At 46.5% G+C, this 15,755-nt stretch overlaps 1 protein-coding gene across 3 annotated transcripts in view; it reads left to right on the top strand.

Moving 5' to 3' along the window:
• The window catches only part of ST6GAL2 (ST6 beta-galactoside alpha-2,6-sialyltransferase 2), an 85,134-nt gene that overhangs the window by 37,190 nt on the left and 32,189 nt on the right, over positions 1-15,755 (top strand). For all 3 annotated transcript variants that reach the window (XM_060610107.3, XM_060610102.3, XM_060610092.3), the window contains exons 2-3: positions 4,049-5,043; positions 14,854-14,951. In XM_060610107.3, coding sequence (XP_060466090.3) covers positions 4,098-5,043; positions 14,854-14,951 — 1,044 coding nt within the window. In that variant the 5' untranslated portion in view covers positions 4,049-4,097. The remainder of the gene's footprint in view (positions 1-4,048; positions 5,044-14,853; positions 14,952-15,755) is intronic.

Below are 15,755 nucleotides of genomic sequence, written 5' to 3'. Positions count from 1 at the left end.
AATCTCCCCGATGTGATTTATATCACACCAGCTAATGATGGGAAATAGCAATGAGTATACGTTACTTTGTTTAAGCTACTTTATTATATTTTAAATATACCACGTTAGAGGAAAAAAATGTTTTTTTTCTTTTTCTGTTGCTTAGCTGAACATTTCTTCCTCTGGCTGAATGGTCATTTTGAGGAGAATGAGCAATGGACAGAACATTGGTGATGTCCTCCGCCTGTCTTTGACTGGATTTTTATAAAGATGCTGGGGACTGGGCCCCATGATCCGTAAAATGATGTGTGTAGCGTTTTGCTGGTGGAGGATTTGCTGTTGCCTTGAGATTTAATCATTTTGGAGAAGGTTCCCTTAATTGGCAGCAGAAGGTTTGCAGTGACAGAGGTTGCGGGGAAGCTTTTGGATTATTAAAAGTTCAGCCTAATCATGAGTTGAGACCGTGATCCCCTCCTTTCTATTATTACTGTGCATCCGAAGCCACGAAATCTTACCTAATGAAAAATCATCATTATTGCATTGGGCTTCCCAGTGCTTGCATGGTGCCCAGAGGGCTTCACAAATCCCACCTTTCTGCTTCCTGACAAAGTGGGCAGAGACAACAAGAGCTGCCCCAGGGTCCTGGCCCCATGGCAGTGCCTTCTCCTCTGCTTTTGCCTTCTGACCAGAGAGCTCCTGTCATGATTCTGCCTCCCTTCCATGTCTGTCAGCTCCCCAAAGTTAAAAACAAAATGTCTTGGCCTGCTTCGGTTGGGAACGAGGCGTTTTCTAAATAAGGAAGTCTGTATGCCTAATACCCCAGCTCTGCTGCTCTGAAGCAGCTCAGGGTCACCTGGCATGGGGGTGGGGCCCTCAGCTCCAAACCCCACGGCCAGAGGTTTCTAGGCCCTCCCCAAAGGATCAAGGCTTCCTCCTCATCATTTTACACACAGCAACCCTGTGCACAGCCCTCCCCTTCTGACTTACTGTTTTAAAAACAGTCTCTCAAGCAAATGTTGGACAAAGACATCTCCACTTCCCCATTCTTCAGCAAGCCACCGACTGTGTGCCCAGAGCTGTTGCTCAACGAGAGGCAACCACGTAATGAGGACTTCTACCTGAAGCAGAAAGACTGCCTTTTAAATTAGCAACTACAGCCTTGCTGTGGCAGAATAATCTCTCTGGTCTTTGTCCAGGGGTTCCTGGCATGGGGCTGCCAAAAGCCTTGCAATTTCCTGAGTGGCAGGAATATCTTTGTTATGTTCATGAGGTGACTCTTGGTGGGTTCCTGCCGAGCTTCAGGATGGAGGCTGGTCACCAGAAAGACGAACTGTGTGTTCAGACGGTAGGGGGAAATCTCTGGATGCCAGGGCTTGGTGGAAGTTCATGGTTCATGAACATAGTGGTGTCTGGAGAGTGATGTTCTCTGACACCACAGAGAGAGGGATCCACCCTGCAAGACCTCGAGCCATGTGTATACCTTACAAAACCTCGGTAATCGTTAGTACAGGGCTCTTGTAGTTCATTCTGGCAAATTATGGAACCCGAGGGGGTGCCATGGGAACCTCCCAGATTGCTAGCCAAAGAAAGGGTCCTAAGTGCATGTGGCCTGGGGTTCCCACTTCAGGCTGGTGTCCGAGGTGGAGGCAGTCTTGTGGGACTGAGTGCTAACTCCAGAGCTTGGTGTCAGAATGGTATTGCAGTGTACTCATCTGGGGTAAGGGCAGAGTAACCGGCATTAAGGGTGATTTTCCGATTTCCTAATAGAAATGTTGAAATACTGGAAATAGCATCTAGATCCTCAGCTTGGGCAGCACAGCTTGAAGCACAGGCTCCCGAGAAAACAAGTTTAGAGAGATCATGTGGTAGACGCTACTCAAAGCGGGTCCCCAGACTGCGTGTGCACATCTGCAAACTGTCCGTTACCAGCTCCTGATGAGATGTGTACAAAACTTGACAGTAAGCATTTAGAGTCTTTTACGGCAATTGGGCATTGCCAAGACGTGCAGGAGTGGAAATATAAGAGCATCAGATTGTGACAGTTTGGAGAAAAAAAGTGATCCTTCACCAGAGAGAGCTTAAATAGCCTTCTTTAGAAGATATAGCTTCAGTCTGTATGATCAAATGGAGTCAGAACTTACTGTTAAACGTGTGAGCCCTGGAGTCACGCAGATGGGTTTTGTATGCAGTCGCTGCTGCTTGCTATCTCCCTGGCTTTGGGCAAGCTACTTAACCCCTCCGGGCTTTAGTTTCTTCATTTATAAAGTGTATTTCCTACCTTATGAGGTGCTGGGAAGACCAGATGAGCTAATCCGGGGGAAAGAGCTAAGCCTAGGGTCTGGCACATAGGTTAACCGTTAGTATTGTTTCTTCTGTGTTAATTTATTGGCATCAGCGTTCCCAGCTTGGTGAAAGCATGTTCTGTACGCGTGTGTTTGAATTATGACCATAAATGAAACCTGCAGCCTTGCCTTTAGGTGAATACAAGGTAAAGCAAACACGTTTTTAAAAGCCACAACTCCTCCATTGAAATGAATATTGCTTTTCATATAATCTCTGAGAGGCTGGGCTCTCCTTTTAAGGATGCCATGATGTTGGAAGCGTTTGGGGCACTTCTCATTTCACATTTCTATTAGCACCGGCCCCAGTGATCTACTCTGAGGTAACAAAGTCCTCAAAACCTGTGTGGCTTATACCCACAACCTGTCATCATCACTGTGGTGGTAGGTAGACCCCCTCGAGCCCTGTATTGCCTCCTTACACCCCTCCTCCCTGTCCCCCCTACCTGCTATAGAGAAATCTGAAAGCAACCAGCATGATACCCTCACTCAGAGAACTTCACTTCTCCCCGTTTCTCACAGAGCCTGTGGCTCACACATGCAAATACACCCTCCGGGTCCCTCATAGCTGGATGGGAGTCACTTTCCAGTTCAGTTTTCCCTACTTCTTCCAACCCCGTCACGCAAACACACAACCCCCACCCCCAACACGCACACGCAGGCTCACGCCATTCTTTCAGCCAATATGTATTCAGTGTCTGCCTGTGTTGGGCACTGTGCTCATTGGTAGGCTCCAGAAAGCTCCAGTATTATTACACGTGCCTTGTATTTTTTCCCTTTTGGGGGCTTTGCTTACATTCCCGAACATTAAGGGCATTTCTTGTTACTGTTTTATTAGTACCAGGCACTGTACCTACACAGCAATGTAGTAGTAAACAGGGGCTTGAGTACTGTGTGAAGGAGAGGTTCTTTCTCCCTTACCTTTTATCTTGTCCATTTCATCTCTGCCTTCTTCGTCACCCTTTCTCTGTTGGAGGCTCATCTAGAATCAGGCAGCTTTTCCTTCATCTCCTCTCGTGTTTGACATGTGAACATACTACCTTCCTGTTCCACGAGAGACTCATGATGGGGGTGAAGTCGGAGGCTACTTATTTGAGTGTATTTTTGAAGTCCACAGATACCCTGGCATCACATTCGCCCACAGTGGCTAACTGCAGACCTGGCTGAAGCATTGGTTATTCAGGACCCTAGTGGACTTCTGGTATATTTCAGGCAGCCCCCAGGGCCTGGGGGAGACCAGGAAGAATCTGACATGGTTGTCACCCATTAAAAGCACACAGTACTACATCTGTACAATATAGGAGCCTTTGTTGTCTGATAAAGCAGGGAAGAGAGGGCGGACGGACTCTGCTTCTTAACTCAGCTGCTTTGCTTTTCCAATGGAATTCTGTAAACCCAGTTTCAGGGAGAGGCTTTTGGGATGGGCCCCAATTCAGTAGCTGTCAGGGTTGGGGAAGTGGTTATACCTCCAGAGGTTTTCCATATATACAGCCACTCCTCCACCTCTCTCCGAAGACTCTAGGCAGGACCTCTTGTCTGGCACGGATCCAGTGGAGGAAAGTGGGGTGGGGCTGGGGGGATATGACGCTTAAATTTAGTCAAACTTCCCAAATGATCCTGGTTTCTGATGCCCCTTCTAACCCTCCCCTGCAGAAACACTGCTCAAGCCAGATTGTCCCCTCGGAGCAGGTGTCTTCCGGTGGCTAACTGCAGACCTGGCTGTTTTTCAGGTTCATTCGGCCTCCTACCGACACAAGGTGCTGACCCCAGAGACCTGCCATGAAACCACATTTGAAGCAATGGAGACAACGAATGCTTTGCGGGATCTTCGCCTGGGGGCTCCTCTTCGTAGTGATTTTCATTTACTTCACCGACAGCAACCCAGCTGAGCCTGCGCCCAGCTCCTTCTCCTTCCTGGAGACCAGGAGGCTCCTGCCCATGCAGGGGAAGCAGAGAGCCATCATGGGTGCCATGCAGGAGCCCTCCTTGCCCGAGAGCGTGGGTGCGAACAAGCGGCTGCTGGGCGGACGCCCGTCTGTCCCCTTCCGCGCTGGTGCAGGCGACCTGCCGCAATGGACCCAGGTGCAGGATGGGTTTGAAAATGACGAAGAGTTCTTTTCATCCCAGATCGGGAGAAAATCGCAAAGTGCTTTCTACCCGGAGGACGACGACTACTTCTTTGCCGCCGGGCAGCCGGGGTTGCACAGCCACACTCTGGGCACGCCGGGGGCCCTCTCCCCCGGGGACCCAGGCCGGCGGGAGGGGGCTGCACCGGCTCGCCTGGCTCAGAGAAGGCGGTCGAGGAAGCGGCAGCGGAAACCCGGCGGGAGCCCAGCGCTGGAGGACGGCGACGACGGGGACAGGCTATACTCGTCCATGTCCAGGGCCTTCCTCCACCGGCTCTGGAAGGGAAACGTCTCGTCCAAGATGCTCAACCCGCGGCTGCAGAAGGCCATGCAGGACTACCTGAGCGCCAACAAGCACGGCGTGCGCTTCCGCGGGCGGCGGGCGGCCGGGCTGAGCCGCGCCGAGCTGCTGTGTGCGCTGCGGAGCCGGGTGCGGGTGCGCACGCTGGACGGCAAGGAGGCGCCCTTCTCCGCGCTTGGTTGGCAGAAGCTGGTCCCCGCCGTGCCGTTGAGCCAGCTGCACCCGCGCGGCCTGCGGAGCTGCGCCGTGGTCATGTCTGCCGGCGCCATCCTCAACTCCTCCCTGGGCGAGGAGATAGGTGGGTCCCGCACGGTTGCCCACGGTGCGCACTCGGCCTTGTTCTTTGCATCTGGCTGGCTGGGCAGAACGGGGGTTCTGCGCTGGATGTCTCTGACGCCAGCGGGAGAGTCTCCCGTGCTTCTCCCTCACTGGCGCAGAACGAACCTGTTGGAGGTAGCAGCAGAGGTCTTTTTGGGGGACGATTTGAAAGCAGAGGTGTTCCCCCTCTCCTGGCTGGCAGGGGAGTGGAAGGTCTGTGTCCTGCCCCTGGCAGCCGCTCTGAGTTCTTCTCCCAAAGAGACTGTGTTCTACGTGGCCAGGCTCCTGGCCTAGCCTGCAGAGACCTGATGAACCCCTAAGTTGTAGGCTCATGGGAGAGGAGCAAGGGCCAGAAAAAAAAAGCAGAACTGTCTGCAGGGCAGCGACAGTTAGAGAGGGTGCAACGGCAAAGAGAAGTATGCATGGTGGTGATTTTAGTTAGCCCAGGGACTAAATGGATGTTGTGGCTCTGAGAAGAGCCCTTCTTGTCTGCACAATGAGCTCTGACCTCACGCCAGCTAGTGCATGTCCAACCTTTGAGTCGTGGCCAGGACACCCATCAGGGACCTTCTCCAAGATGGTAAATAACATGACCACACCTTGGGTATCCGTCTTTCCTTCTGAACTCTGCCTTCAGAGCCCTGTCAGGAGCCCAAGAGCACATCTGGGTCATAGTTCCTGTATTAGGCTTGTCCAGAAAAACAGATTGATGTAGAGAGAGAGGAGATTTTTTTAAGCACTTGCTCCTGCAGTTGTGGGGACGGACAAGTCTGAAATTTGTAGGGCAGGTGAATAGGCTGGAAGTTTGGATAAGAGTTGAGACTGCTGTCTGGAGGCTGGAGTCTGCAGGGCAGGCCAGCAGGTGGGAAGTTGAGGCAGGGTTTCTCTTTTGCATCTGGAGGCAGAATTCCTTCTTTCTCAGCAAACTTCAGGCTTAGCTGTAAGGCCTTAGCCTTCCCTCTGTGCCCATGCTCATTCCATTGCCACACGGGCAAACAAGCAGTTTGAGTCTATAGAATCATTCATTCATTTAGTAAACATGTGTTTAGTCCTTACTATGTTCAGACTTCTGTACTAGGTGCCAAGAAAAAAATGTGAATCGGACACAGCCTTGGCCTGAAGTCAAGTTGTAAAACAACTGTGTCTAATACATTCTCACAGTAGACAGTGTTGTAGCTCATAGCTAATCTGGAAGTTTCAGTCAAGGGGCTTTTGCTCACTTGGTAGAAAGGAATAACCATTGTTTCTTGGGTCTGTCAGTGTTCTGTATTCCTGAGGAGGGGCTGACATGCCAGAGCTGCCTTGAAATGGGGCGATGCCATTGTAATCGGGTCCCACCACCCAGACCTCCTATCAGACATTCTTGGGAATGGAGCTGAATGTGAATTTTTAAAAAGTTAAAAAAAGTAAGCACGAGCACGGGCTTGAGGTGTAGGGTCCCAGTGTCCCAGTGCTGACATTACAGCAGGCTCATAATAACACTGTCCATGTGTCATGTGCAGCCAAAGCCAGAGCAGAGTAGTCTGCAATTGATTATGGAAGAACAGTGGTTTAAAGCTCCCTGGGGTGAAGTTCCTTCTCATTCCCGAGGACCATTATTAATAATGTAAGAAGGAATTTAAGTATTATGCTTTAAAGCAGGCAGTAACTTGCTTCCAGTTTTGTTTTGCTTTATTTTAAACACCTCTGCATAGTAGCTGCATATATGGATTGCTCTTGCGTGTCAGGGAGATTTCTCTTGCTCTTTATTCTGGCAAAAATATCCTTGACCAGAGTCTTATAAATTCTGCTTGATTCAGAGTTTGGAAGAGAGTGTGAAAGACACTGGGAATTACACATTTCTGGGGAACGTGAAATGTCAGTTACATCTTTGTTAGTTGCTAGCATCCAAATTTAACTTCTATTGTCTGCCCTTAGGTGAAGCTTCATGATTAGAACTATAGACTTCCAATTATGATATTGAAGAACGCAACTCAGAAATTTTAAGAAATTCTCTTTATTGTATTGCCCAGGTTCCTTTGAACCCAATTTTTTACTACCATTTTAAGAATGTGGAATCAGCACAGTTCCGTGTGTAAAAGCAAAAAGTTTCATTTTTATAAGCGAGGGTGTGTCTTAGTCTCAGCACTTGTGCATGCCAGGTGCTTCTATGTCTCCTTCCTGCTCCCCTAACGTATATGTGCTTATAACACATATTTGTTAATGTCTCTCTTGATAAAAACAGATTCACTCAGCAGATTCCTTCAGGCAACTTGGAATGCTGGGGCGTGCCATGCTGGTTAGCTAAAATCATCTTGGCCCCTACATTTCTACTTGTGTAATTGGCCAAATGAAGATCAAAGAACTTACAGAAGGTCATGGTCTCATGAAAGACTGAGGAAGAAGCTAAGAAAGTACCTACCTCCATGTCACCCCTGCCAGGAGGCCCCTCCAGGCTGTACTGGCCCAGAATGCTCCATCAATCTCCCCTCTCTGAGTGAGAGACCCCATGCGCCTCAGGTTTGCTTATCGGCCACCCTGTAGCTCCCTCTGCTGGTTGCTCTGCTGACAATGCAGTCTTGCTTCTCCCTCTTCTGTTAGGCTTGAGTCATGCCATGTAATTGTTTTTGAGAACAGTATAGCAGTTGTAAACACCTCCACTTTGAATGTGTTATTGCAAAGCAAACTGAACTGTTTTGGAAACATGGAACATTCTTTCCTAGAACTAAGAGATGATTTTTTTTTCAGCCATACATATAAACAATAATAATTTAGTAGTGAAATCAGCTCCCAGCAGTCCTGTGCAAACACACTACAGAGGAGAAATGTCTTAACAGTCCTAGCCCTGATGTGGGAAATCAGGGTCTGTGTGCTTGAAACTCAAATTCTGGGAAGGGTCTGGGGAAGTGGGAGGGTGTGGAGGGCTGTGTGTAGGAAGCAGGGCATATGGTACTTGGTGGTAATAGCTTAGGATTTGGCAGATCCTGATGCCTCATAAGGGGAGAAAGAAGATCCTGTAGTTATTTAACAGGAATTGATTATTTATTGAGTCCCCAACCCACCGAGGCCTGATGCTATGCTAGGCACTAGCGATGCAAAGATAAATAAGGCTGAGAGATAAACCTCAAGTCCTATGCAGTCTATTGGAGAAGACCAACTGGAACAGACATTTTCAGTATTGTGGTTAGAAGGACAGAGAGATATGCTTACTGATGGGGAAGAAATGACAGCAGAATCCTAACCCACCGTGAGGGCTGATGACTGGGTAGAGAGAGGTTAGCAAGGACTGCCCAAAGAGGGAAATCCAGGCTGAAGTCTAGGGTAAGAGGTAGGTGAGACACAGCATGAGAAGTGCTTGGCGGGGCGGGGAGTGGGGGGCACACAGAAGGGCACAGGGGTAGGGGAGATGGGGGAGGTGGGTGGCATGAGATCTACAGGGAGCACGAGGGGCTGGGAGTGGGGAGAGACTTACACTGATAGGCAGGCAGGCCGCTTGCACATCATTCTCCAGAAATTAGATTTCACTTAATAATTGTAATAAAAGGTGCCACTTATAGGGTGTCTACTGCAAAGTCCTGTTCTAAATGCTCTTGTGTAAACTGTTGCAAAGCCAAGAAAAGGAATCTTCCTGTTTTATGGGGGCACCTACAGGCACAGTGGGTGGAGCCTGGACTCCATTAAACCCCACTCTGGGTCTCCAGAAAGTCTAGCTCTGACCCCTGGGTCCATGGGGCCCAGAGAGGAATTACGATCTTTGAAGCAGGGAAGTGATGGGTCAGCTTCGCATTTCAGAGAGAGTTCCAGAGCCTGGAGTGGAGGGCACAAAGGAAGTCACACTGCAGCAGTCCCAGGGAGAGGCGAGGCACACAGGGGTGGCGGAGTCTTGAGAGGGATGAATCATCTTTTTGGCAGGCCATTCCCTATAGACTGGAGGCTTTTGCTCCCTTGCTGTTTCAGATTTTGTTTTCTGGAGGAGTGCGGGAAGGGAGGAGGGGGATGTGGGGCCCAGTGCCCAAGGCAGGGCACTGACTTAGTGCTGGTACACCTCCTGGCTGGCTGCTTCTTGAAGGGTTTTTTAATCTTCCTTAGTGAATGCATGTAGCCTGGCCCTGTTCTCAAGGTCAACACGAAATGGCTCTACCCTGGAAATGCCTTCTCCAGAAATGAGGCTTTACTTTATTCCCCATGTGCTTGCTGTCTGATCCATTCCTTCTTTTCTAAATATGAATGGACAGCTTAGTTTTTCAAGAGCGTTATCAAGGAGATGCACAGCCAGGCATATGTTTACAAAACATGTCTGCGTGATAGACACGCTCTCAGCTCATCCTCCCCAAAACGCTCCCCCCTCCCATCCTGATCCCACTGACAGCTTTAAGGAGGTTCCTAGTCCATCCATAGCAGCCTCCTGCACAAAAATTGGCCTTTTAACTCTTTAGACTCCTACCACTTCCAAAGGAATTAAGCTAGTTTATGTTTTTGTGCCCTGTGCCTTGTGTGGTCGCTTGAAGGCTTAACACACACCTCAGTGTAGGATACTGGCATTTAAAAGCTGTGACATTTTCAAGGGTGATACAGTTAATTTGGAATTTCTACCTAATTAATTTGAAAAGCACCCACTGCTTGGAAGCCTTGGCTTATTCACCTCTCCTTTAGACAGAGGCTGCGTCCAAGGGCAGCATGGTTTAGCAGGAGAACTAAGGTTCAGCAGCACTGGCCTCACACTTCTTGCCCTCATAGTGCCCTGATTACGTCTGTTCCTAAAGGTCACCCCACTGCCTGGAGCCTGCTCTCACTCTGCCTTGGGAGTGGGTTGCCCCAGATCAGCCGTTCACATCATTGTGATGCGCTTACATTTGGGGTCCCAAGACCCCTTCAGGGGCTCATGAGGGGAAAACTTTTTATGAAAACACACAGGGGTCTTTTTAACCATTGACATTTGCACTGGTGGTGCAGAGGCAGCGGTAGGTAAAACTGCTGCTTAGTGTAAATGAAGGCAGTGGTGCCCAATTAATAGTTGTGATTTCTGCAGCCAAGCTCTGCAGGAGAAGAATAGAGTGGCAGTTTCACTTATGGGTGTCCTTGATGAAGCAGGAAAACATTTTAAAATGTTGGCTTTATTAAATATCAGCCTTTGAGTACACGCGTTTTCAAGACCAAGAAGGCAATGACGTGAAAACGCTTCTGCACACCAGCACATAGTGGAAAAGCCCTTGTGTGGCTGAGTAGTGAGCAGAACTAGCCACTTGTATCATGCGACACCATGTTTACTTGAAACAAATGACTGATAGACATACTTCATTCAGTCACTGGATATTTGGTAGATATTTTCTCAAAGAGGAATTGAGTGAGCCTGTCCCTTTTAGGAAAATAGCGGACAGTATTTTTTTTTTTTTTTTTTTTTTGCCAGTAATAAAATTCCAGCTTTCAACCAGGAACTTGTAACTGAACCCAAGTTCGTCTGCCCTATGTGCAGCAGCAAAGCCAATCACCGAGACATCAGGTATGCAGCAAGGAAAGGGTTCATTTATGCAGCCAAACCTGAAGAAGGGAGGATAAGCTTCAAATCTGCTTCCTCCAAGGGGGAGGGAATGAGTTTTTTACAATCATAGGGGTTGAGAATGCATACATATTGATGCAAAGTGCAAGGAAACTTAACAACTACTCATAAGGAAAGATAGCATGTTCATTGAGCAAACATTTATTGTAACATATACCCCATGTTCCCTTGAGGTGGAGACTTAACTCTGGAAGGAGGCAGAATTCAGCCCCTGATGTCAGGAGGTTATCTTCAGATGAGGAGAGGGGTTATGGGCTTGCTCTGAGAGCCAGTATAAACTGGAGGGGGTCTTGGGCTTGTAATCTCGAGTAAGGAATGCCGGGCTTTGCTTGTTCCTAGGCTGGAACCATATCAGTTGACCTTGAGTCCAGGCTTCTGCAGAAATAGCTAAGTGAGTTTGTTAGTGGGGTCTGAAAAGACACAGCAGCTGATTAGGGGGGAACAGTTCTCAGAAAAACAAGCTTTAAACTTTCTGCTAGTTTCAACCTCATTAACCCCATGAGGCACTCTTTCAAACTTAGAAGTGTCCCAGCCTTAAAAACTGATGAGATGCATGGTAATATTAACTGCTGTGACTTGGGGGGATACCTTATAATGATGTGCATCAATATTTGGAAGATCTGCATAACTTATTAAATTGGTAGTTCCAAATGACCGTTGCACAATGCTGCAAAATCATGCGTGGGTGAATCATCCATTTTAAGAGCAAGATGAACTATTTGAATGGATTTTAATGTAACAGAGCATGGCAAGTTCATTGATACGGTTTCACATTCCACATTAGGAAAGCTTTTTTAAGAAAGTAGCACTTGTCAAGTTTTGATGAAGTATCAAAGAAGAATATTCTCAGTAATGTGGAAAGACTTTAAGTACTCCTTACATTTTCAAAGATATATCGGAGGGTTCATATACTTCAACTAAAGCAATATGTTGCAACAGAATGCAGAAGCAGTTAAGAGAAACCAACTGTCTTCTGAAAAGCCAGGCGTTAAAGAGATTTGCAGACATTTAAACCAGTGCAAGTCCTCTATTTTTTGAATATGGTTATTTTTCATAAAAATATTTTATTTTAAAATAAATGAGTAAGTAAGGGTGCCTGGGTGGCTTGGTCGGTTAAGCATCTGACTCTGGATCTCAGCTCAGGTGTTGGTCTCAGAGTGGTCAGTTCAAGGCCCACCTTGGGCTCCATGCTGGGCATGAAGCCTACTTTAAGAAAATAATAATCAGTTAATTAATAAACATCTTTAAGTTTTCTTTTTTTTTTAATTTTTTTTAACATTTATTTATTTTTGAGACAGAGAGAGACAGAGAATGAACAGGGGAGGGTCAGAGAGAGAGGGAGACACAGAATCTGAAACAGGCTCCAGGTTCTGAGCAGTCAGCACAGAGCCCGACACGGGGCTTGAACTCACGGACCGTGAGATCGTGACCTGAGCCGAAGTCGGACGCTTAACCGACTGAGCCACCCAGGCGCCCCAAAACATCTTTATTTTCTATTTTGCTTCCGAAGTAGGCATATATTGACAGATATAATCCAAATAAACAAAAGAACTTTGTGTTGTCAATAATTTTCAAGAGTGTAAGAGGGTTCTAAGACCAAAACGTGAGAACCACTGCTTTGGGTAATCAAATTTTTCTGACTCCAATAGCATTTGAATTTGTGTGAGAAAATACTATCCAATAAAAATAAATAACCAAACAGCTCATTACAAAATATATATATATATATATATATATATATATATATATATATATATGAACAAGTGCTTATATTGTAAAGAAAATAGAAAGTGTTCAGGTTGTGAGGCATCATTTATTCAAAGCATGGATCACCTAGAATGTAAACATTGGCAAACCTCTTTATTTATTTCTTTAAGAACCAAGTAGTAAATATTTTAGTTTTTGTGAGCCATAGGAGTCACTGTCACAACTCACCTCTGCCATTACAGACAATAGATAAACAAATGACTATGTCTGTGTTGTGGTCCAGCTTTATTTACTAAAACAGGTGGTCACAGCTTGCTCCCCCCTGCACCATTTCCCCTAAAAGAACACTGTAGAATTTTTTTAATGCTTATTTGTTTATTTTTGAGAGAGAGAGAACGAGCTGGGGAGAGGCAGAGAAAGAGGGGAACAGAGGATCTGAAGTGGGCTCTGTGATAACAGCAGAGAGCTTGGCATGTGGCTCGAACTCACAAACCTCGAGATCATGAGCTGAGTTGAAGTCAGATTAACCCCCTGAGCCACCCAAGGCTCCCCTTTAGAATTTTTTCAATTACGTAGTCAAGTACCCGTTATTCATTCTTTGTGTTCTGTTTAATTTTGGTGCTCAAAACTGGAATACAAATTCTTCTGAGTTCAGGGCCCGTCAAGAAAGGCACCTAAGATAACTGTGTTTTGCTTGTTTTTCTTTTTAATGTTTGTTTATTTTTGAGAGAGAGACAGAGTGCGAGCAGGGGAGGGGCAGAGAGAGGGAGGGAGACACAGAATCTGAAGCAGGCTCCAGGCTCTGAGCTGTCAGTACAGAGCCGGACACAGGGTTCAAATCCACAGGGTTCAAATCCATGTGAGATCATGACCTGAGCTGAAGTCAGATGCTTAACTGACTGAGACACCCAGGCGCCCCGTAAGGTAACGTTGTTTCAATGGTGGCATGTGTGCCCAGTCTCTGCTACTTAGGGAGTAGGAAAGTCTCTCCTAGGAAGACTGCTCAGGAGGGAGCAGCACACTCAAGGAGGTGGCCTGCTTTAAGGACTTGTGTGGGGTATGGTCACGGTAAACATAGGGCACGTCTACAGGCTCTTTGGTGAATCAGAAATACATAACCTTACCTCTCTCTCACGCAGACAGAGGCATTGTTGTTGCTCCAAGGTAAGCTTGAAATGTGCATAGAATTTTTGAAGCTAAAGATAGTCCGTAGCGATTCCCTTATTGCTGATTAACTCTAGTTTCTGGGCAACACAGTAGCTGGCTTGGGAGATTTCAAGACATATGCATGCATCTAGACTGCTTTGTGGAAAGGGAACGTGTCCCCATTCCCATCTAGCCTACCTCTAGCTCTTCGTGTCCTCGTCAGCCTCCAGGATGTGGGAGGTGTGTTTTCACCCGGGACCCCTGAGAACTTGAGGAAGTCTGTCAAGTTGAATGAAGAGAGACACAGATTTATGTTGTAGTCGAGGTTCGGTGAACCAAGGTGTGCCCTTAAAGAGTGTAAAGAGCCTCGGCAGCCAGTACCACTGGTGGTGTCTCCCGTCCTCCAGTCCTGTGGCAGTTGGTCATACCATTGCTGGAAATGCAGAATGCTCTCGATTGCTCTCACGTGGGCCTTCTGGGAATCAGCAGAAATTTGTAAAGCACAGAAATCAGCTGGCTTTCTTTCTTTCTTTCTTTCTTTCTTTCTTTCTTTCCTTCTTTCTTTTTCAACTTTTAAATTTCAATTCCAGTATAGTTAAAGTACAGTGTTCTATAGGGCTGGTGTTCTTTTTAAGCACAAACCAGTACCCCAAGGTATAAAAGTTGCACTGAAGGCTGTGGCTCTCACTGTGTGGGAGATGTCCTTGTCCTGGCACAAGTGGCCTCTTTAGCGACACCATGAGCAGCCTTCGTGCTCTAAAGCAATAAGAGGCCACAAACAAGCAGCCTCTGTCTGCAGCCTTTGTCTGCTCCCATAGATTCCATCTTCGAAATACACTGGAATCTCTAAGAGAATGCCCGCATAAAGCATGCCCCCTTTAAAGAATATGAACACATAACAAGTATCTACATATATCTGAGATGACATTAGACCACATGTAATGGATTCATATATTCCCATGCTGATTTGTCCCCTAGCGAAGACCTCATTCGAAATAAACACTACAGACACTGAAAATGACATGTATGGGTATCTTAACTATATTGGTTGTTTCCAGTTAGCTTCAGGTATTAAAAAATTTGCTTTAAAACTTTTTCTAGGGGCGCCTGGGTGGCGCAGTCGGTTAAGCGTCCGACTTCAGCCAGGTCGCGATCTCGCGGTCCGTGAGTTCGAGCCCCGCGTCGGGCTCTGGGCTGATGGCTCGGAGCCTGTTTCCGATTCTGTGTCTCCCTCTCTCTCTGACCCTCCCCCGTTCATGCTCTGTCTCTCTCTGTCCCAAAAAAAAAAAAAAAAAAAAAAAAAAAAAACAACAAAAAAAAACGTTGAAAAAAAAACTTTTTCTAAATTATGTTGATTCTACAGCAAAAAATAAAGTAACTTTGTCACTCATGTGTTCTTAGATTCTCATGATGCAGTTTTGAGATTTAACTCGGCACCTACACGTGGCTATGAGAAAGATGTTGGAAATAAAACCACCGTGCGCATCATTAATTCCCAGGTAAGATGGATGGAGTGTTTTCATGCATGTACATTTTATTGGTAAATAGTTTAACTGGGTGAATGAAGAGAAATTACCCAGTTGTACATGACCATGATCTTGCTTATTTGTAGGTTCTTGTAATCATAAAAGAATTGATGAGAAAAAATGCAGATAAATAGGCATTTATGTGTGACATGACTAGGAAGAAATGAGTAAATAAGATTAAAAGGAAAAATCAGAGAAGATATAGAAACATGTATTGGGGCGCCTGGGTGGCTCAGTCGGTTGAGCGTCCGACTTCGGCTCAGGTCACTATCTCGCGGTCCGCGAGTTTGAGCCCCGCGTTGGGCTCTGGGCTGATGGCTCAGAGCCTGGAGCCTGCTTCCGATTCTGTGTTCCCTCTCTCTCTGCCCCTCCCCCATTCATGCTGTGTCTCTCCATCTCAAAAATAAAATAAAACGTTGAAAAAAAAAAAAAGAAACGTGTATGGATATCCATATTTGCATATGTATGTGTATATATATATATAATCATAGTCTTAGTGTGTTGTATATTACAGATGGAGCAAAGGACAGTTAAATTTAGAAAAAAATCATGGTGGTGTGAAAGGTAAGGGATGAAGGGGAGAAAAAGCAAAGGCTACAAAATCCAAGGGTCAGTAGGGTGGCTTGGAAACTTTAGTCCATTATCTGAAAATTTTAAAAATGAAATTGTTGAAAATGGAAGTATTTCTCTTTTTGGTGTTCTTCATACAAATATTTTCCAAATTCAAAGCAAAATTATTCTCAAAACCATGGCAGTTTCTAGAGTTTCAAACTATAT

Source organism: Panthera onca, chromosome A3 (genome assembly GCF_046562875.1).
Source record: "Panthera onca isolate mPanOnc1 chromosome A3, mPanOnc1 haplotype 2, whole genome shotgun sequence".
Lineage (NCBI taxonomy): Eukaryota > Metazoa > Chordata > Mammalia > Carnivora > Felidae > Panthera > Panthera onca.
This window is presented reverse-complemented; position numbering and strand designations above follow the sequence as displayed.